Source organism: Dreissena polymorpha, chromosome 4 (genome assembly GCF_020536995.1).
Source record: "Dreissena polymorpha isolate Duluth1 chromosome 4, UMN_Dpol_1.0, whole genome shotgun sequence".
Taxonomy (NCBI): Eukaryota; Metazoa; Mollusca; class Bivalvia; order Myida; family Dreissenidae; genus Dreissena; species Dreissena polymorpha.
The window spans coordinates 38,102,935-38,125,728 of NC_068358.1; the positions used below are offsets into that span (position 1 = coordinate 38,102,935).

The 22,794-nt window shown below is 35.1% G+C and overlaps 1 protein-coding gene across 1 annotated transcript in view; it reads right to left on the reverse strand.

Moving 5' to 3' along the window:
* Positions 1–22,794, reverse strand: part of LOC127880014 (uncharacterized) — an 84,952-nt gene that overhangs the window by 9,283 nt on the left and 52,875 nt on the right. Inside the window, exons 11-20 of the mRNA XM_052427216.1 lie at positions 22,122–22,378; positions 21,573–21,773; positions 20,168–20,335; positions 17,756–17,941; positions 6,971–7,181; positions 5,088–5,363; positions 4,576–4,731; positions 3,723–3,825; positions 1,816–1,948; positions 256–494 (exon numbers count right to left, since the gene is read on the reverse strand). Of these exons, the coding sequence (XP_052283176.1) occupies positions 256–494; positions 1,816–1,948; positions 3,723–3,825; positions 4,576–4,731; positions 5,088–5,363; positions 6,971–7,181; positions 17,756–17,941; positions 20,168–20,335; positions 21,573–21,773; positions 22,122–22,378 (1,930 nt within the window). The remainder of the gene's footprint in view (positions 1–255; positions 495–1,815; positions 1,949–3,722; positions 3,826–4,575; positions 4,732–5,087; positions 5,364–6,970; positions 7,182–17,755; positions 17,942–20,167; positions 20,336–21,572; positions 21,774–22,121; positions 22,379–22,794) is intronic.

Below are 22,794 nucleotides of genomic sequence, written 5' to 3' on the forward strand. Positions count from 1 at the left end.
CTGTTTGATTAATAAGATTTAACTTTGTTCAAAAATTTCATAAATGATTTATAAAAAACAGCCAAAGGTGTTGACAAAACATATTGTTAAGCAACTAGGAAATATTGCTACAGATTGCATTGTGGGAAATTAAAACAAGAAAACATGTATGTAACTATTGTGGCTAGAACAGCCTTAACATGACCAAATCAATTAATAGGTCTTAAGGACTCTAAAACATAGTTAAAATACAGAAGTTTAAAAAAAAAAGCGCACCTGTAAATGTTATTATGAAACTTGTTATAGCTGGACAGGGTGCTAAGTCCCCCAGCGCAGGCAGACAGGGAGAAGAACACCTGGGAGGCCGCATCACTCCATACGCGCAGTGATAGAAAGTGGTCCCATTTAGGGGTCAAATAAAAATGGATCCCCTCCAGATGGCCCTCCACAAGCAGCGCGCAGACGAGAAGCGCGAGCAGGAGGATTATGGGAATGATGATGACAAAATAGGCAACCTGAAATAAAATTAGCAGCACTCTGGTAAAAAAGGGGCTAATACATGTGCATGAAGTGCAGTCCTATATTAGCCTGTGTAGAACACACAGGATTATCAGGGAGGACTCTTTCCATTTTTGCTTTATTTTTATTTTAACTGACTTGCTTAAAATGGAATCCTTGGGATCCTGAATTTCTTGTGACTAACAACCTCCAATTAAGTGCACTGAACACAGTTTTACGTTTGTAGAAATATTACTTATATGGATTGCAAAAAAATAATCTGCAGACATGCATATAATACACAAAATAATCAATCTCCATAGCTCATTTAACAAGAAACCGGGTGATGCTCCCCAAATTTTTTTTTGTCACAATATTGCACTATATATTCAGATAAAAGGAACTGTCTTGAGGGGCATAACTTAACAAAATAATCATCTAACCAGAACCCACAAATAACATGCGCATCTCCTCAAGGTAGTTCAGCTTCCCATAAAGCTCCAGTGTATTCCAGTCAGTAGTTTGGGAAAAATAGCCCGGACAAGAATTGCACTATATGTACAGTTTATAGAAAATTTCAAAGGGCCATAACTCTGTGACAAATCATCCAACCAGAACCGGCTGTTAATATGCACATCTCCTCTTGGTAGTGAAGCTTCCCATAAAGTTTCATTGAATTCCCGTAATAAGTTGCTGAGAAATAGCTCGGACAAGAATTGCACTTTATGTAAAATGGAAAATTTCAAAGGGCCATAACTCTGTGACAAATCATCCGACCAGAACCGGCTGATAATATGCACATCTCCTCTTGGTAGTGAAGCTTCCCATAAAGTTTCATTGAATTCCGGTCATTAGTTGCTGAGAAATAGAACGGACAAGAATTGCACTATATGTACAGTCAATGGAAATTTCAAAGGGCCATAACTCTGTGAAAAATCATCCGACCAGAACCGGCTGATAATATGTACATCTCCTCTTGGTAGTGAAGCTTCCCATAAAGTTTCATTGAATTCCGGTCATTAGTTGCTGAGAAATAGCCCTGACAAGAATTGCACTATATGTACAGTTAATGGAAAATTTCAAAGGGCCATAACTCTGTGAAAAATCATCCGACCAGAAGCCGCTGATAATATGCACATCTCCTCTTGGTAGTAAAGCTTCCCATAAAGTTTCATCGAATTCTGGTCATTAGTTGCTGAGAAATAGCCCGGACAAAAATTGTGCACGGACAAACACACGGACGCACTGACAGACGAAGCGACGTTGGGACAGTACGCCAAAAAAAAATTTTGGAGAGCATAATAAACCAAGTCATTCTAGTCACAACATGGCGGCTACCTTTCCGGCAGAGTAGATTCCCTTGACAAGACACATGAACACGATGACCCAACACAGCAGCAGGCAGAGGGCAAGTTGCCATTGGATACCACCGATGTCATCGAGCCCGTCTGACACGTTCAACACTTCATTGCTGCAACAGACAACATCAGGGGTATTTATGATGGGTGTGAATTTGATTTGGTGCATTAACAGCTCCATTTACCCATTTATGCCTAGTGGACCTTGCCATCCTTCTTAATTGGAGCAATTTATTTCCAAAATTAGGGATGTCTAGTATATTTATTTCTATATGTAGAATATTTCTTACAGAAATTCCTTTAAGCAATCAGCGTAGACCCAGATGAGGCGCCGCATCATGCTGCGTCTCATCTGGGTCTACGCTGTTTGCCAAGGCCTTTTTTCTAGACACTAGGCATAAATGGGTTTAAAAAATAAATAAAATAAAAATAATTTTTTTTTATATAAAAACACAATTTTTCAAAAATAAACTTTATAGACCACAAAAACAAAACACGAAACCTATTGAAATCTATGAAATATAAATAATTTCATAATTATAATTAATAGTTATAATTACAGTTAATAATAAATTAACATTTATATACATTTAAATAAATTTGCCATCAACTGCGATTATCTTGCCTTATAATTTTCAAAACCTATAACAAAAAGTTTTTTTCCATTCAACGAATTTCCGCCAAATCAACTTTCTTGATCTGCCTAAGTGTGGTCACAGCTTTGCCTGATCAAACATTGGTATAATAAAAACTAAAACAAGAGATGTGTTCGTCAGAAACACAATGCCCCCTACTGCGCCGCTTTGAAATAAAATTTCTATTTATCATTTGGCAGTTATAGAAATCATCTCCCTTCAAAGCTTATTACTTCCCTTGGATTTTGTTCAATCCAACCGGGGGGGGGGGGGGGGGGGGGGGGGGGAGGGGGGTCTGTAGACAGTCAAAAATGACCAAGTCAGACATCACTGACAACCAAGGCCTGTGGTTTATCAAAGAGATCATAGCCCGAGTTCATCATGTATCTATGGACATAAGTCTACAGGTATGTAATGAACCTTACCATTCACAAATTAGTACAGGAAAGAAATGATAAATATATCATTAAAAAAAAAACTTTGACAAAACAATCATTTGAGTTATAAATAATTGAAATAAAAAATATGTACAGTAACTGTGAAAAGAGCTTAAATTCTTGGTAAGGAAATATATAATCTGAGATTTATAATTATATAAATTACTTCCTTTGAAAATAATTGTCTCTAACAAATCTCTATTTTTAGCAGCAAATAATTAAAAGCCACTACTGTGACTGTAGATTCACCACTCAATATGTGCAGCTCCATGAGATACACATGCATGCCAAATATCAAGTTGCTATGTTCAATATTGAATAATTATCTCCCTTTAAAGCTTAATACCTCCCTTGGATTTGTATTTTTGACCTTAGACAATGAAGGATGACCTTGACCTTGACCTTTTACCATGATGTGTTTGTCAGAAACACAATGCCGCCTACTGCGCCGCTTTGATTTATTAAAAAAAAATAATAATTTGGCAGGTCAGGTAATTATGTCCATTTAAACCTTATTACTTCCCTTGGATTTCTTTTTTCGACCCCGTGACCTAGTTTTTGACCTGGCATGACCCATATTCGAACTTTACCTAGATATTGTCTAGATACAACTTCTGACCAAGTTTTGTAAAGATCGGATGAAAACTATTTGAATTAGAGAGCGGACACGAAAAGTGTGACAGACGGACAGTGCGAAAACTATATACCCCCTTTTCTTCGAAAGGGGGCATAAAAAGCATGACAACATTTGACCATTTAAAAAGAACAAAGTCAACTAAATTTGCCACAAGACTACTGACATTTGCGATACATACTAGAAATATTCTGCACTAGGGTCCTTCAGTTTGGCCAAGATGTTCTTTCTTTCAGGCATGTAAATGGTTTCTCCATAAATACTCTCCAACCAGTTGATGCATTCTGAAAATCAATCAGATTGCTTTAAGTATAACATTTGAAAGTCACTCTCGCAAAATGGGGCTTAATGCATGGGCATAACATTAAGTCATCCCAGATTTGCCTGTGCAGTCCGCATAGCCAAAAGAGGAACAACATTGCAGACTGCACAGGTTAATCATGTATGACATTTTACACCTTTGCATTAAGGCCCGGTTTTCACAGAGCGCGGTTCATTTTATGCCTCAAACAAGTATGAGTATTTACAGATGTACATGTACATGCTATATTCATATTCATAAAATGGATATTAATGGGAAGATGATTATCATACATAATTTTTCTTGATACATTTCATTGAACAAATGTGTAAGGTTTCAGTAAGCGTCAGTTATGTGACTGAATGTAACTATTTCACATGCAACAAATCAATCAGTTACCAACTGGAAGTTAATTACATGTATATTCTTTGATGAAAACTTTATGACAGATGTTAATGTTTCACCTTACAGGTAATCAGGGACTTTAAAACTTAAATAAACTTAACTTAAAATAAAACTCCACTTCTGTTTACACTCATAATGGGATCACACTTTTGGCTTCTATTACATTTTTGTTTAAAGGAAGTCTCTTCTAAGCAAAAATCTAGTTGATGTGGAAATTGTTGTCACTGATAAGCCTTCGCAGACTGCACATTCTAATCTGGAACAACAATTGACTCAAATGCATTAAGCCCTGTTTTCCCAGAGTGGGGCTAATATATATTCTGTATACCAGTAGTGTTGTTCTGCTGGTACCCGGTCATGTTAGTGGTATTGATGCAGTCCAGCAGGTGGTGGGTACATGCACCCCCCTGGAGTTCAGGAACCAGCAAGTATGTAGCATTCACCAGGGAACAGTTGGTCACCGCAAACTTGTTCAGTCTGCAGTCTGTAAAATTTGGAACAAAACAACAGTGTGCTTACACAAGATGTAAACTTCAAAACCAAAACATAAATAGCTAATAAATTTAGGAATAAACAGTAAAATGTGTGTTCTAAGATTGTTTAAAATGTATTGTATACTATTCTAATGTACACCAAACACTTGCAGTGAAATTTAATGCCTTAATTGTCTTTGAACAGTCAAATTTAAAGCATTGTTTAGAGTTGGTTAATTATTGTTATTTTATTAAATATATATATAAATGGTTTTGAATTAAGCACCCCTGTTCGAATTCGAGCACTGATCTGTAGCGGAGTAGTTCACAAATTATATTATTGCACATACTCAACATCAGAAAATACCTTCAGTATTCCATTTATTTCCACATGATGCCCATGGTAAGGTTGCTGTAAATGACGAGAAGAAGTAGTGGAATGCCCAAGCGTTTACCACGTTGTAGTACACACAGATGATCGCCACAGCGACCACCATGGCATATCCAACGCCCTTGAACAGCGGCACAGCGCGCCAGAGCGTGACAGGACCGAGGCTGGCGTACTGACCCAACGCCATCTCCATGTAGACCAGGGGCAGACCACACAGTGCCACCATGATGATGTACGCAAAGAAAAATGCACCTGGAGAGAATTTCAGCCTCCGTCTGTGAAAACTGGGCATACAGCATGTGTGTTAACTTTGTCCCAGATTAGGCTGAGCAGTCTGCATGTGCTTATCAGGGATGACACTTTGCACTAGTATTATCAGGGACGACACTTTGCACTAGTATTATCAGGTATGACCATTTGCACTAGTATTATCAAGGATGACACTTTGCACTAGTATTATCAGGTATGACCATTTGCACTAGTATTATCTGGGACGACACTTTGCACTAGTATTATCAGGGACGACACTTTGCACTAGTATTATCAGGTATGACCATTTGCACTAGTATTATCAGGGACGACACTTTGCACTAGTATTATCAGGTATGACCATTTGCACTAGTATTATCAGGTATGACCATTTGCACTAGTATTATCAGGTATGACCATTTGCACTAGTATTATCAGGGACGACACTTTGCACTAGTATTATCAGGTATGACCATTTGCACTAGTATTATCAGGTATGACCATTTGCACTAGTATTATCAAGGATGACACTTTGCACTAGTATTATCAGGTATGACCATTTGCACTAGTATTATCAGGGACGACACTTTGCACTAGTATTATCAGGGACGACACTTTGCACTAGTATTATCAGGTATGACCATTTGCACTAGTATTATCAGGGACGACACTTTGCACTAGTATTATCAGGTATGACCATTTGCACTAGTATTATCAGGTATGACCATTTGCACTAGTATTATCAGGAATGACCATTTGCACTAGTATTATCAGGGACGACACTTTGCACTAGTATTATCAGGTATGACCATTTGCACTAGTATTATCAGGTATGACCATTTGCACTAGTATTATCAAGGATGACACTTTGCACTAGTATTATCAGGTATGACCATTTGCACTAGTATTATCAGGGACGACACTTTGCACTAGTATTATCAGGGACGACACTTTGCACTAGTATTATCAGGTATGACCATTTGCACTAGTATTATCAGGGACGACACTTTGCACTAGTATTATCAGGTATGACCATTTGCACTAGTATTATCAGGTATGACCATTTGCACTAGTATTATCAGGTATGACCATTTGCACTAGTATTATCAGGGAGGACACTTTGCACTTGTATTATCAGGTATGACCATTTGCACTAGTATTATCAAGGATGACACTTTGCACCAGTATTATTTGTTATAAAGGAAGTCTCTTCATAGCAAAAACCCAATTTATGCGGAACATGTCGTCCCTGATCTAAGACTACACTTTATGCACATGCACTAAGGCCAGTTTTCTTAGAACAAGGCTCATAAAGAACAATCAAAATATATAGGCACAAGGCTGGATATAATATTTCAAAATGCATGTAAAAATTTACTTCAAGAAATAATATTATATAATATAGCTCAAAATATTGTTTTCCAAGGATGCATCTGATAATAGATTTCAAACTGTGTTAGCTAATTGAAAAAGTAAAAGGTATAAATTGGCATTAAAAAATGAAAATTTGAAATGATGATCATCATTAAAACTACACCATTGCAAGAATGTATCGTCAAGGTACCTCATGTCTCTTAAAAGTTTAGTGAAATAAATATCAAAAAATTTACCTCCACCATTGCGGTAGACAAGAAATGGAAATCTCCAGATGTTTCCCAAGCCGATGACATATCCAAGACAGGAGAGGACAAACTCAAGTTTTGTGCGCCAGTTTCCACGTTCCTCGTTCTCTGGTCCGCTGTCGATGCTCTCGGAGCTCGTGATTGTTAACAGGTCAGACATGTACCCGCCCCCTGTCATCTCTGAGTTGGTCTCATGAACCTGCAGGAGGAGATTGGCATAGTTGATTTAACCCATTACCACTCAGGTACGCATTTTGATACATTTGAAGTCCCTAAGAAAATCAAATTAAATTAAAAAACCTTTGTTACTAGATTCAATTTAAAAGGCTTAGTTCTAACCCTAAATACTGATGAGCAGCAACCAGCATAACACCCAATCAGACTGTGAGTGACGCGCAGGCTGTTCTGGCCTTATGCTGATTGCATATGGCCATTTTTACCTACCTTTTGGGCGGGACGGGTTAAATGAAGTCTACAATGTCAGCAGATATTATCAAATTAATTCCATAAAATATAATCAAATGATAATTTTGTCAATCAAATGCAAAATTAATAAAAAAGAAACCACTGCTATAATTTTATTACAATTATTTTAGTTTGAAAAAATGTTGGTATTGCACGTGTCAATATATACAACTTGATAACTTAAGACCTTCAATAACTCAAGCATCGAGTCCATTTAGACCTTTAGTAAAAGAAGCTTTCTGTTTTTATATATGACTAATTTAAAATCAAAATTGGATAAATTAGTTTTTCATTGAGAGATTGACAAAACATATGAATTCAAATTCAAAATAGTGTACTAGGCAACAAGGAATACTATAAAAAGCAATCTAATTACCCAAAAGGTTAGAAATCTTTGTCAAGTAACTTAGGAGTAACAGACAACAAACCTACTTTAGCAAGTGATTTCCTAAAGAATGATTGATAAATTTGACTAACAATGGCTATATAAGGTAGAATATCCATAAATGCTGAATTGTGCACAAGCTGTTATTTCGATCTGCCCAACGCTGTTCGAAAATGGGTCTTATGCCATATGCTGCTAGCATAGCTCCAGAGCACAGTCTGGTAAAAAACAACCCAGTCTCTTATAAAGTCATGTGAAGATAATGTTCTAGTTTGTTCGTAAACATGTGAAATTTCAGAAAAGTTTATGGTTCTGTTTTCAGTTGACTTAAATAGCGGCAATAAACTGCAACTTAACCAAAGTTAGCCCCAATACTGACATTGGTTCAAATGAAGTCAATAAATGACGTTCAATATATTACTCACTCCATCAAGTGCTGTCCCAGATCTGCTTGTTCATTTTAAACACCCTTATCAGGGACAACACTATCTACGACACTATCCATCTAGACTGGATTTTCATTTAGAAGAGACTTCCTTTGAATGAAAAATTCCATAAAAGTGGAAAATGTTGTCCCTGATAAGCCTGTGGGACGACACTTTACTTCAACCCATTTTAAAATGCGGCTAATTAAGCTACTACAGGCTCTTTTTTAATCGAGGAGCTGCTCATCCCAAAATGTGACTATAAATTAAAAGGAGTCTAAAATAATGATCTGACAACAACCATGTATGGTCACCTGACAACCTGTCAATCTAGCAATCAGAAACTTGCTGTCATGGTTTTTGAAGTTAAAGTGTAGTGTTAAAACATTAAATATTCCTCAACACTAATGAGTATTTTTTGCGCTATACATGAAAATAAACCAGTCAAATTTTGTAGAAATAACTATTATATATAATATTCCTATACTTAACATATAAATTAATGAACAAATCTGGAAAATTACCAAACAAAATGAAGAACTAAACAATATGAATGTTGTTTTACTATATGTAAAATTTCAAGAAATTCCAGATTATACATCTTTGTAGTAAGAAAAAGAAGGAATAAGATTTGAGTTACCGATCAAATTTTGCTGCCATTATATCTGAAATTAATCCATATGTAGGTACTGGTCACTGTGTAGCCAAGCGCTTCACATACGTTTTTGAAAAGATGTATCAAGACAATTCTTTCACACATTTGTAAAATGTAAATACAAGACACAATAAACTAGAAAAAACAGTACTGACAGTAAAGACTTTACAAATGGCACTGGTTAACACTAAGTTAAGTATACTTTTAATTTGATCACAGTCTTGTATGCACAATACATCCATTAAAATTACTTTAAGCCCCTTGAATCTCTTTCCTATTAAACATGGCACAATATAAACTACTGCGTTTCTCACCTTTTCCAATATCAAACTTTCCAACAAAATCTGGTAACACATTTTTCGGAGACTGCTTTATCACCATTTTGATACCATAAATAGGCACAGAATTGCCTATTAATGGAAACAGACCCTGGGGCACATTATTTAATGATAAATTACATGTCTCCTTGGCACAAGGTTTGGCCTTGTAACAGAGTCATACAAGCAGCATTAACTGATCTCTTGTTTGATAACAGGGAGCCACAATCATTTATCCCCTGGATAGTATCTGTGTTTTCTGTGCCATTAACCCTTCCCCACTTAGATATGTATTTTGACCATCCATTTGTGGTTCCTTAGAAAGTTAAATTTAATTAAAGGCCTTTCTTACTAGATTCAAATTTTAATGGCTTCATTTCCAACCCTTAGATACTGATGAGCAGCAAACAGCATAAAACCTGAACAGACTGCGAGTTACTCGCAGGCTTGTCTGGTTTTATGCTGGTTACAAAAGCCATTTTCACCTTGCTTATGGGTAAAAGGGTTAAAACAGTAATTATTATAATTTCTCTCAATTTGAAAGCATCAATAATTAAAAATACACAATTGTATACTTTTTCGTTAAAGTGTTGAACTCTCTACATTGTTATGCCATATTATTGGTCAGTATGTGTATCTTATTTGAAAGTGTGATGGTGAAAGAAAGATACCCTTGCTAATAACTAAGGTGTAAACAATGATTGGTAATAAAACAAGATGCAAAATATTAAAAGCATTTATAATTTTTGAAAATGGTTATTATGAATCTTCACACTCTCATTTTGTATAAAGCCTGTCTGAATACTGACAAGCTTAACCTAATGTTGGCAGCTTTCCTCAATATGGGACCTTTTGTTTGCCATATTGGATAAGTTATGATAATCATCGGCATGGTTTACAGTGCATTTAAAGCAACATACTAACCTTCTGGTCTTATGTTATAAAGAAAACAATATTGTCAAAATAATTGAAAACTGGAATATTGTCTGCAAAATATGAGAATCCTCAAATAATCCATTCACATCTTAAACACGGGATCAAAGTCATCAATATGTGCTTTTGCTAGCATATTTTGAACATAAATTTAAACATCAATAGTAATCTTCTTTTTCTCAATACTATCACTTCATGTGAGTCTTGATAAAAGCAGTCTAACATTAAAGTTTTGAGACAGTTTCATGCAACAATAACCATTGTGACCTTGAACTCTGACTGGTTGACCTTGAAATTTAAAGGTTTCTTCCTTTCTTTTACAGGATGAACACTTGTTCATTTTACAAGCCCAAGAAACCTTGAACAGGTATGACTGGTTCACCTCCAAATTCCCATTATTTAAAAATTCTTCAGCCTTGTTAAGATGATAAGCATAATCTCACTTTTTTGTACTGCAATTAAGTGTCCAAATTTACACTTGTTTTTAAAAAATATGAAAAGCTTAAAAAATTAAATATGAATGTGAAACAAACAACACAATACTACTATTGTCTATTATCATAAACTTTTTTATACTAATATGAAAATATAAAGTAAGGGTTTTAATTATGCCAGATATTCTTAAACTGTCATAAGACATTTTGGAGACACTCAGGCCCTGAAACAATACCATATATCTACATATCTTAAGTGTTCGATACTAACAGGAGTCTGGTAGTCCGAGACTCGGGGAAATGAGACTTGTAAAATTGTAGTAATTTAATATTCACCATCTACATTCCGCAGAAGGAAGTTTTGAATACCAAGTCATGACCTCACACTTCAACCACTGCTTGAGAGCTGTAAGAGTTCTCCTTAACATGGAAGGTTATTGACAGCTGGTCTATTGATAGTGAGAAGTGTTCAATAAAAACGAACTCATATACAAAGCAAGAACAATATCATCACTTGGACTATGCACTTGAATAAGTATTTTTCTTTTTTTTTCTTGTTTTCAATAGATGCATTGTGTATACTTATTATAGTATTATTATGATGAAAATACTTTTTCAATTTTATAGTGTATGTAAGCAAAAAAGGAAATTCCATTTATAGGTTTTAGTCAAATGACTTGGAACGCAAAGGACCCCCAGTCTATCTTAATTGTTAAATAATAACCCTGTACCTAGCCAATCCGTATTAGATCAAATGAGCACAACTTGCTTACAGTGAGCTTTTGTGATTATATTTTGCCCATTGTTATTCATCGTTCCTGCAGTGTCCGTTGTCAAAGTGTGCATTGTTAACACTCTATAGAATATATTTATTTCCAATATTTACCAAGCACTTTAAGAAATTGGTCTAAATGACAATTGGGTAAATTACAAAACTGCGTTCAAAAAAAGGTTGCTATGTCAAATTAAGCAAAAAGTTTCTGAACTTTCCAGAAGTTACATGTGTACCCAATCCTCATGAAACTTGATCAGAACGCTTTTTCTAATGGTATATCTGCTGAGTTTGAAAACGGTTTAGATCTACTGAAAATTATGAGTGCCAGTGGGCTAAGATGTTTCCCTTATGTGGGTGTTATGAAACTGTGTGAACAATCTAGAAGTAAAATGTTTTGCCAAATCATAATGAAACTTTCAGAACAATTCTACTCATCATATTTCAACTGAATTCAAAATTGTTTATGTCCGATTTAAAATATGACTTAAGGTGAGGTAGTTTAGAATTGAATTATATAGAAGTCATTCTTGTTATTTGTTTGGTTTGTCTGAAGTTTTAAAGTGTTTTTTTTAATCCCCTGGTTTGAATATTGGCCCTCTGAGGGTTACTTGCTTTATATGATTTGAGCAAAATGTCTTCTCTGAAACCGCAAGGCCAAGAGGTTTGGTTTTTGGCATGAATAATTTTATTCTGGTCCTTTACCAAGTTTTTTCTAAATGAAACAGTGAATATTGTCCCTTGGGTAAAAACTGCCAGATAATATAGAAATGTACGAAGACTTACATATTTAAAAAAATTTCTTAAAACGTTAGGGAATTGAATTATTTTTGTTTATCATCGTATTCTGGTCCTTTGACAACTACATTAAAATCATCCCTATTTGGGTTAAATTGACACAGCCGTATGGGTTACTTGTTTATATATATATATATTTAGTGAAAACTTTGAAAGTCTTCTTTTGTTAAACAGCAGTGCCAAAGGGCTTCTTATTTGGGATGTTACATGTAAGTCTTATAGTAGTCCTCTGCTACACTTGTTCAAATCACGCCCCCTTGGGTAAAAGCCCGGGACTCAAATTATTTATGAAGATTTGATTAGTTAATATTGATAACTTCAAAAATCTTCTTCTTTGAAACCGCAAGGGTCAGGGGTTTGATATTTGGTGTGTAACTTAAAATAGTTTTCCTCTTTTCTTCTCATAAGTTCTCTCAAATAATGTGTCTGGGGTCAAAACTAACAACACGGAAGTCTGTTGGACTCCTTCAAAATCATATTTGAAGCATAAAAAAAATCTTGTTTTGCTAGATCAGAATGTCTGCACTTTTGATCATCCGAAAAATATGCCACTCATCATTCTGCTTAAACACATCGACAAAACAAAACAATCCGATTTTATTTATTTTGGTTTCTTGTCGCAGTGCTTGCCAGTAGTGAAAATGGAAACTCTCCAACTCTGAATCAACCCGATCTTGGTCCTTTTTTTTTCTCAGATATTTTCGCTTCCAGCATAACTTTCACTGAATGATTGCAGATTAAAGCATGGTGTATACATGGTGCAGAAACAAATTTCATGTTGCAAGTACCTGTGAACTTTACCTTTGACCTGAAAATTCATATGATTCTTCCTTTCCCCCAAGAAAACAAGCACAAATATTTGGACAATTTGAGGTCAAAGTATTCCCTGGATATTTTGATGATACAAATAATACCTAAGAAAGCCATGTAACCTTGACCTTTGCCTTCAAAATCAATATGTATATATCTTCCTTTCCTCCCTTGTAACAAGCATACCAAAATAAAGTACTGCTAAAGGTTTATGCCTCCTCTAGATATTGTTCAGAAACAAAATGGTCTCCGCACAGACTAACGGGAAGCGGACAACGACAACGAGCGAGGCATGGTATTGTAATGCGCATGGGGGCGGGGGGTTAGAGGTCGGGTTAGGGTAAGGGTTAGGGGTCGGGTTTGGGTTAGGGTAAGCCTTGAGCCATACCTTAACCCTAACCCGACCCCTAACCCTAACCATAACCCAGGGTTATCTCCCCTATACCATGCCTCGCTTGTTGTAATTGTCCTCTTCCCCAGACTAACAGGTGCAAGGCCATGTACCCCAATGTCTTTGGAGGGTGAAAATGTCATCATAAAGGCTCACCTCTTTCTTTGCATTTGATATGCGACGGCCATGAATGTAAGAGTTAAAAAAGAAATCCTCCTTGGAGCATTTATGCTCAACAGAAATTTCCATGCCTTGTAAAAGTGACATTTACACTGCAATCCAGATAGCGTTTAAATTTGTTAAATATCTTTACAACACAATTCCATGAATAGCTTTACAACACAATTCCATGAAAAGTAAGCATTAAAAAAAAATTCAAATAATTTCTTATTCACTGTTTCATTTAGAAATGCAGGGAAAATTCCCAAGTCAGTGATAAACATTGTCATTTCAGGCAAATAGTCGTCATTGCAACCAAGTTATTTTTGTTTTAATTTAGGCAATCTTACAATATCATCGAGGTATATCAATTGTGCTTGGAAAAAAATAGTTACTACTCAAAATACTATGCAATTATGAAATATCTCCTTTATCACACTCATCATAATACTGCAAAGCCTCTACTTTTTCAGGGAAGAAAATACACTATAAACAATATAAATCGATCATATGAAGCACTTTTCAACTTTTGTTTCTTGTAAATCCACTTTGTTCATCTATTAAATTACTGTATATGTCAAACAGTGTTCAGACGAAATGTATGGAGGCTGATTTTTGCCATGTAATTGTTTTGGAGTGTTGGCAGAATTTGAAGAAGGCTTCAATCACAGACACAATGTCACGGAAGAAGGCCTCAATCACAGACACAATGTCATGTAAGAAGGCCTAAATCACAAACACAATGTCATAGAAGAAGGCCTCAATCACAGACACACTTTCACAGAAGAAGGCCTCAATCACAGACACAATGTCACAGAAGGCCTCAATCACAGACACAATGTCATGGAAGAAGGCCTCAATCACAGACTGACACAATGTCACAGAAGAAGGCCTCAATCACAGACACAATGTCACAAAAGAAGGCCTCAATCACAGACACAATGTCACGGAAGAACAACAAATATACCTGACGGAATGAAATACAGAGGACCAATATGCCAGTAATGATTATAATTTTTAATTAATCTAGTGGGCATATTTGTCATTGTAGCATGTTGTCATGTTGGTGACTTTAAAATCTTCGAACTTCAAATATTAAAGAAAAACAATTATCTGTAGTTCAAGCTTGTTGTAGAGACCTTTGAACACGCCAACTCAAAAGAAATCTACCGGCCAGAATGACAAAATGGCGCAAATACAACAAATATGTAATTTGCCACCCTTTCTGTGGTTATTGATTGTTCTCTTGTTGCCAACACTCAAACCCACTAACAAGCAGGAGCAATTAATATGACAAAAATCAGTTTCCTTTTTAAGTCATTTTTTACATCTCCCAATACATTTTAATAATTAACCTTTAAAGGACATATTTGACCATCCAGCTCATTAATAAATTGCCTTTGTACACAGAATTAACAATTGTTATGAATCTAATAATAGATAACCATGAGATTTATCATAAACGGTTTACAATTTTAATGTTATATAATAAAAGTCAAAACTGCTACTTAAGTAGCATTTAATGTGACTATTTATAAAACTGTTAAAAAAATTACGTTATACATTTGATCTAGTTTATATTACATAAAAAAATATATAAATATTCCGACACTAATATGTCATGTACATTCAATAATCCGAGTATCAGTTAAATATTCGGTCACTACTTATCTCAAAACGCAAACAGACCAATACCTTTTGCATAGATATACTTTTTTTTGCAAACAGACCTCTAGCCTTTGCATACATTTGTAGATATGCTTTTTTATAATTTGCAAAACACAAAAGATAACATACAGATTCATTCACATATTATCTTGTTGACAGAGGGTATGTATGTAAACAAACATAAATCTTTAAAAGCGTTTCGAAGGCATTCTATCCCATATGTTACATTGGCACTCTTCATATATGATTAATAATATTATATTATTTTAAGATTATTCAAAAGAAATACTTAGGAAACAATACAAAAGCGTTACAAAAAGAAGTTGACAACAAAATAACCTCTTTGAATATACACAAATCAAATTGTATGTGCGAATATAATTATTTATTTCATGTTTACTTCAGTTTAAACCTTTGCATGCTGGGAAACTTGTCGTCTGCAAAAATGTTGTCTGCTGAATTTCTAAAATTAGCATTTTCTTTGATTTTTTTCAAAGAATACTATCAGAATAGCAAACAGTTTGGATCCTGATCACCCTTTTGTTTTACTTCAAGTGCATCGAAGCCTTAAGATTTTTGTATGGGAAAACTTATGTGTTGCAAAGAACTTGATTTCTTAACAAAGACTGTGAACCTCTGCCTGGGCTCACCATCTGATTCTTAGACTTAAGTCTAAACATTAAGAATATCCTCAGAGCTGTTATGTTTTATACATATTTAAAAGTGTAGTCTGCCATGTCATTTCAAATCTATACTTACACAATTCTTTACTTAGAACAGTTTGTTAAAGATGAAAGCATCATTTTTAGCCTGCATACATTTTAATGCTGATGTATGTTTTGATTGGTCTATGTTATCATTGGCCTATGTTATCATTGGTCTATGTTATAATTGGTCTATGTTATCATTGGTCTATGTTATAATTGGTCTATGTTTTCATTGGTCTATGTTATCATTGGTCTACGTTATCATTGGTCTATGTTATCTTTGGTCTATGTTATCATTGGTCTATGTTATCATAGTGTATGTTATCATTGGTCTATGTTATCATTGGTCTATTTTTAATTGGTCTATGTTATCATTGGTCTATGTTATCATTGGTCTATGTCTATTCTTTATTCTAAAGTATAAACATTGGTTGGTGAATACGGGCTCTAATAGGGGATATAACTTGGAACATCTTCATACCCTGCAACAAAAGCACCATAACCTCTGTTAAATTTATCATATGAGTTTAATCATGCAAAAATGGGTCTTATGACCTATGCTGCCTGCATAGCCCCAGACCAGTCTGTGCATATGTTTAAAGTCAGCCAAGGATTTGTGGTCTCATTAGCAAACAAAGTTGCTGCTAACAAGACTGCACAAATATGCAAGCTGATCAGGAGCTGCTAACAAGACTGCACAAATATGCAAGCTGATCAGGAGCTTCTAACAAGACTGCACAAATATGCAAGCTGATCAGGAGCTTCTAACAAGACTGCACAAATATGCAAGCTGATCAGGAGCTTCTCTAACCTCGTATGGCATAAGACCCATTGTTGCATCTGCACAGTCTAACAAGGAGCTCCTATGTACAATATAAAGACACACAAAGTTTTGAGGTCTCATAAGCAGACTGGGTAGCTTCTGACCAGACTGGGACAATTTGTAGGCTTGTCTGGAGCTTAGAATATGCTTGGCACATATCACACAGTTTTGTGGTAACATCAGCTCACAGAGAAGCTTGCGACCAGACTACACAAATGCACTGGCTAGTCCTTTGCTGCGCTAGCAACGTATAGCACAAAACCCATTTTCGTATGCTGGTATTCCTTTTATACATCAAGTTAAGGAATGTTGGTATAAACAAATTTCAAGGAAGAGTTTAAAAATATGGAATGACAACAAGTGTCAGATCTTTTTATCACATGCTTTTACTAGTAAATCATCAAAGAATATGAATATTAGCCTAAACTTAATGATTCAACTAGAAAGTTGCATTACGTCATTTGGCATTGTATCATCATTTGAGCAAAATAAGTGAACGCCATTTGTCAGTCAAACCAAAGGTATAAAATTAAAACGCTAAAAAAAGTAACAACATTAAGGCTTATATTAAAACAAAACCAAAGGTTGATTCAATACTGATGCAAATGGTATTTTGTGCTTTGAAATGTTTCACAAACATAATATGCAAGGAAGGGACAGCTAGGAGTCTTGGTATAAATACCATCTTACCTCAAAAGTAGAGGATGGTAACTACAGGAAATGTGTAAATGCTAAGTAAAGATCCACTGATTCTATTCTTCAAAATAGTGTGGAAATAAGAATACCGTTTTGAATGTTGGCAGTCCAAACAAATGCCAGTAATAATATTTTGTTCATATTTTGTTCAAATGTTACAGTTAAAATTGAAATATATTTACCAAATAAATCTAAAATTTTGTTTAAAGATTAATCTCCAAATATGTTTTTAATTATACAATCGTATAACCCCTTATTTATTATTAATCTCTAAACCTTCTTAAAATAATCTCTATACAATTTCTTTTTTTTAAATGTCAAAGAAAGTCACTCACCTCTTCTGCAGACAAGGGAGGCAACTGGGGCACATACAGGTTATGGGTGAGCATTGCCAGTCCGTGCATGGGCCGATGGTTGTCAGCGCTACATATAACATACTCGGGTGCCGGCGCTGTCTGTTCAGGATTGTGTTGCAGACCTGCACCCCAGTCAGTGGGAGTCTTCAATGAGCACTTTATACGCTGGAATAACCATGTTGTTTTTTGGTAATCTATGGAAGTTTATATAAATAAGAATAGCATTATTATAGGACCTTGTTTGCATGTTTATGATTTCAAATTCTTGTTTCTTTGTTTTTGAAGTTATCTTTAAAATAATTAAAAACATCTTTTGCTTAATTTAGTAATGTTTAAAAAAAATCTTTCTTCCTTTTTTGCAATTATTTATTAGCCTTATAAAAACAACCCTTAAGAAGATATGTAAAACAAGAAATATCTTTAAAAAAGATATACGGCGTAAATAGTTTAATGAATGAGATCAAGGATAGCGAATGTCTTTTTCTGTGCAGTTCTTAGCTGCATCACACGCAGTACGGGATGTTACGGGGAGTTTTTGCGGCTTATTTTACATTATAACATATTGCTGGTCATAAACCTATAGATACAAAACAGAAAACCAAAAGAAGAATGGAAGTGAAATTTAAACATATGAGTCAACCGGCCACACGAGAACAAACCTGTTTTAGTGGTCTGTCGGGCATTGTTATTTGATTCGATTATTAACAGTATCGAGAATCATCGTGCTCATGCTTAAAGTGATATTATGGGCATTTTGCACTGTTGAATTGAGCTGAAAAGAATTAACAGGTCAAAATAGTTAGTTAAAATGTGGTTACTGATCAATTATCTGCAACTCACCTTGCTACCAGTTGTTTATAAAAATATATTTTATATTCGATATTCTTACGTGACCCACCCAGTCCTGTAAGCCGAAATGATCCGTAAAACAATATTGTGTCTTTGTGTCGTATGAACAAATCTGCACTAAAACTAAATTTAGGTTCAACTCGTAAACGCATGATCAGTTGTCAAACGAAAGTACGGTTAATATTCAAATGCATTATTTTTCTCTTTCTGGTATATTGTTTTAGTATGTTGATGCTGCATTAATTACTATAAGTGTATATGAAGTAGAAACATCAAAAATAATCAACGGTTGCGATAGACACCTATAAACTGTTACATGCTCATAATATCACTTTAGTACATTAGGCAATATGGTGGAATAATTATTGTTAAATTTATTAAAAATAATATTTATCATTGTATTGTTGAAAACACATTAAGAATCTATTATTGACATACCATAATTATATTGCTGAATATCTTCTTTTAACATATTTCTGGTCTAAAGAAAATTCCAGGTCACCTAGTTCACGGATAGGGTCTTTATTATATAACGATTATTTTACTGACCGCGAACTCCGGTGATGACCTGTATATAAACTCTGAATGTCTGCGACTTGACCCGAAACCTCGCGGGTTGAAATGCAATTCTTTAAAGTGAGGCCTCGCTTCCACTGCTCTTTATACTTTTACATGTTAACATGTTGACAGGAATATGGAAGTAAGTACTAAATATGAGAACATAGCCTTTTAAGTATAAACGCTTTTGCGCTGGTAATACTCTGAAAATAAAAGGTGTACGCACAAACTGTATTGATGTCGAGAATTGAGTGTAAAACTGTTCTATCTATTAAGCCTTTTCATTAGAGATAAAATTGTTTCATACAGTAAAACAGTGTTACAAAAACGCGGTTATGTTTCCAATGTTCTGGTGGTATACTCAAATCAGCCAATGGAATAAATGAAGTGTATTCATTCGTACCTAGCCGCGGGAAATTTTATTCGAATTTTATTGGACACTTACAAAGGTCAAGTCAGGGTGAAAAGCTGGCTTATGCAGCTTACGCCGAAAAAGAAAAATGCTAAAACTAAGACGTTGCCTTGTAGAGCTTCTCTATCAATACTGGTACCACGTAAGACACTGAATACTGGTTCCCTGTAAGACACAAAACACTGGTATCCTTTAAGAAAATGATTACCGATACCCTGAAAGACACTGAATATTGGTACCCTGTAAGACACTGAAAACTGGTTCCCTGTAAGACAATGATTACCAATACCCTGTAGGACCCTCAATACTACTACCCTGTAAGACACTGAATAATGGTACACTGTAAGACAATTATTACAGATACCACGTAAGACCCTGAATACTGGTACCCTGTTAGACAACCAATACTTATACCCTGTAGGGCTGTAGGACACTGAATACCGGTACCCTATAAGACACTCACAAATACACTATATCATGGATTGCGTTTTCAATTCGTAAATGGCTTCAACGAAACTATCTAGGGAATAATGCCTACTTTTTATTTTTGAGATAAGCATTAAAATGAATACCTCAAAAAGCGTGCCTGTCTCTTTGGAAAGAGTCCAAACCGCAAAAGTTGGAATGCAAACACAGGGAGCCAATGAGAGGCACCAGCCGAGGATTTCTGACCAATCAGGATAGAGAATGTCCTTGAATTTCTTTGATACAGGAAAAATGAATGTACATGAGATCAGCCCCTGAAAACAAAACAGCATTATGTAAACTTCATCTACAAAAACACCTTTACAGTTTGAAAAACAATAAAATGTTAATACATGACTTAAATTACTTGGATCAGTTGGATTGATATTACTGAGTGTATGCGATACATAGATAACAGGTTGTTACACGAATATTATTATTTTAATAATATTAAACCTATATACAAGTAATAAAATACAAGTTCCTTACCTGACCACAATGAAGTACAGCTCTTATTTAAATTGCAAAAATATTCAAAACCCATAAACACTGCCCAATAATAATGCTATATAAAACTTCCAACAAAAAAGGTGCTATACAAATGTTAATAACAATAGGAAGGCCCTAAAACAAGTAAAAATGGTGTAAAAAAGTTCAAATTCAAATGTTCTGCAACTTTTTAGCATCTAAAACACAGACACAGATGCATCAATTATTAATATCTGAATACAAACAAAATGTAGTCAACTTGTCAGTAGTAAGATGCAGAGGACTTGATCGTCCCAAAATTACACTTAATATACTTGAAAAACAACAAGAAATTGCAATATGAGCAGCGCCCTGGGAAAACTGGCCATAATGCTCGTGCGTAAAGTGTCGTCCCAGATTAGTCTGTGCAATCAAGACAGACTAATCAGGGATGACACTTTCCCCATTTATGGTATTTTTTGTTCAAAATAAGTCTCTTCATAGCAAAACTTCAGTTTAGTTTGAAGTGTCGTCCATTATTGGCCTGTGCATCTGAGATGAAACTTTACAGACATGCATAAAGCCCCATGTCTCCAGAGCATGTGTCATATATATCCGGTATGTTAACAATGACAAAGGTTCATAACTCTGCCAAAATTGGTTGCATCCAAAATTCCTGTCTTGACAATTATCTACACATTATGGTCAGTCTGATGTGAATATTTTAGTTAAATCCACAAAGCAATTAAAGAGGAGTTGACATAACTCTGTTGAGGCATACAAAGATTGCTTAATACTTTCCTGCTCAGAAGCAAGCAGAAAATGGCTATATTCAACCAGCTTCAAACCAGAACAGCCTGCAAGTAACTCGAAATCTGTTCAGGTTTTATTCTGTTTGCTGCTCATCAGTGCTTTAGGATTTAAAATGAAGCCATTAAAACTTGAATATAGTAAGACAGGTCTTACATTTATTTTGTTTTCTAAGGGACAACACATGCCCCAAAGAATGTGTAAGTGGAAATGGGTAAAATCACCAATCCTTACCAGCAAAACGCATGGTGTTATAAACTTCCAGGTTGCAGTCCACCAAGGGGAGTTCTTGTGGCCCATCATGTCCTCAATGTTGTGCATGAATTTACGTGCGCCAAATATGTACATGAGGCCACAACACTCCAGCAACACAACGATGAACGGTGCTATCCGTGTCACATAGCGGTCAACAAAAAACACAATATACACTCCCATCTGCAAAATAAGTTGTGGTTTTTGATGATGAGTACTATAATGGTTTCCTAATATAACAATCATTTAATATAGCGTGACTCAAAAATAAATCTTACATTGTTTAATCACAAAGAACAATTAAGTGTAATTAATGTGATATCAACATACTTGTTTAATTCCGTTATAATTATTTTAAGGTTTTTCATGAAGTATAATTGCATTTTCTTTGTGTTAATGACAAGTTGATATAAATATAGAAAATTACCCACTTATGAAGCTTTCGGTCAAATCACAAATTTAGGTATCTTTGATGTACAGCCGCTAAATGTAACAGCCCTTTTATGTTCAAAAAAAATTATTTCAAATTACCTTCGTTGTGAAGAGTAGCCCAATGAGAAACAATGTAAGGCATAGAATCATCTGAATCAACCACCTCCTTCGTTTTGTGACTATGACCCCAAAATCTCTGAGCTTCTCAACAATGGCTCCCATGATGCTTTGCACGTAGATGATACAGGTGGACATGCCCACCACAATGATGACAGAGTAAAAGAGCATGACAAACACCATGGAGTTGGAGACTCGGGTCAAAATAAATGGGAAAATGGCATAGCCAAGATCGTATTCTGAAAACAAGATCATGATATCCTTTTGTTTAATACACCTTTAAAACTGCAGTATATACATAGACTTTCATTAAAAACATTAACAAGGGTTATCATTAATTGTGTTTATTAATTCAAGAACTGTTACTTTTATGTAAAAAGAATACTATTGTATTTTTTAGAGATCAGACAGAATTTGATACAAACAGAATCCTAATTTGAAATCGCTATGCAGGACGGATACAGCTGAATATGGAAGAACTAAATATCAAGATTGTAGATCATAATCTCATGCACCAGGATTGTGTGCTTACTTTCTTCCACTTTCAAATTCTTACGGTAAAACTGCAAAAAAGCACATGGCCTGACACTGTAAAAAACAACCACCATTCATTTCTGATATGAGCCTAGTTCTGGTAAAAATGGTCTAAAGGTAT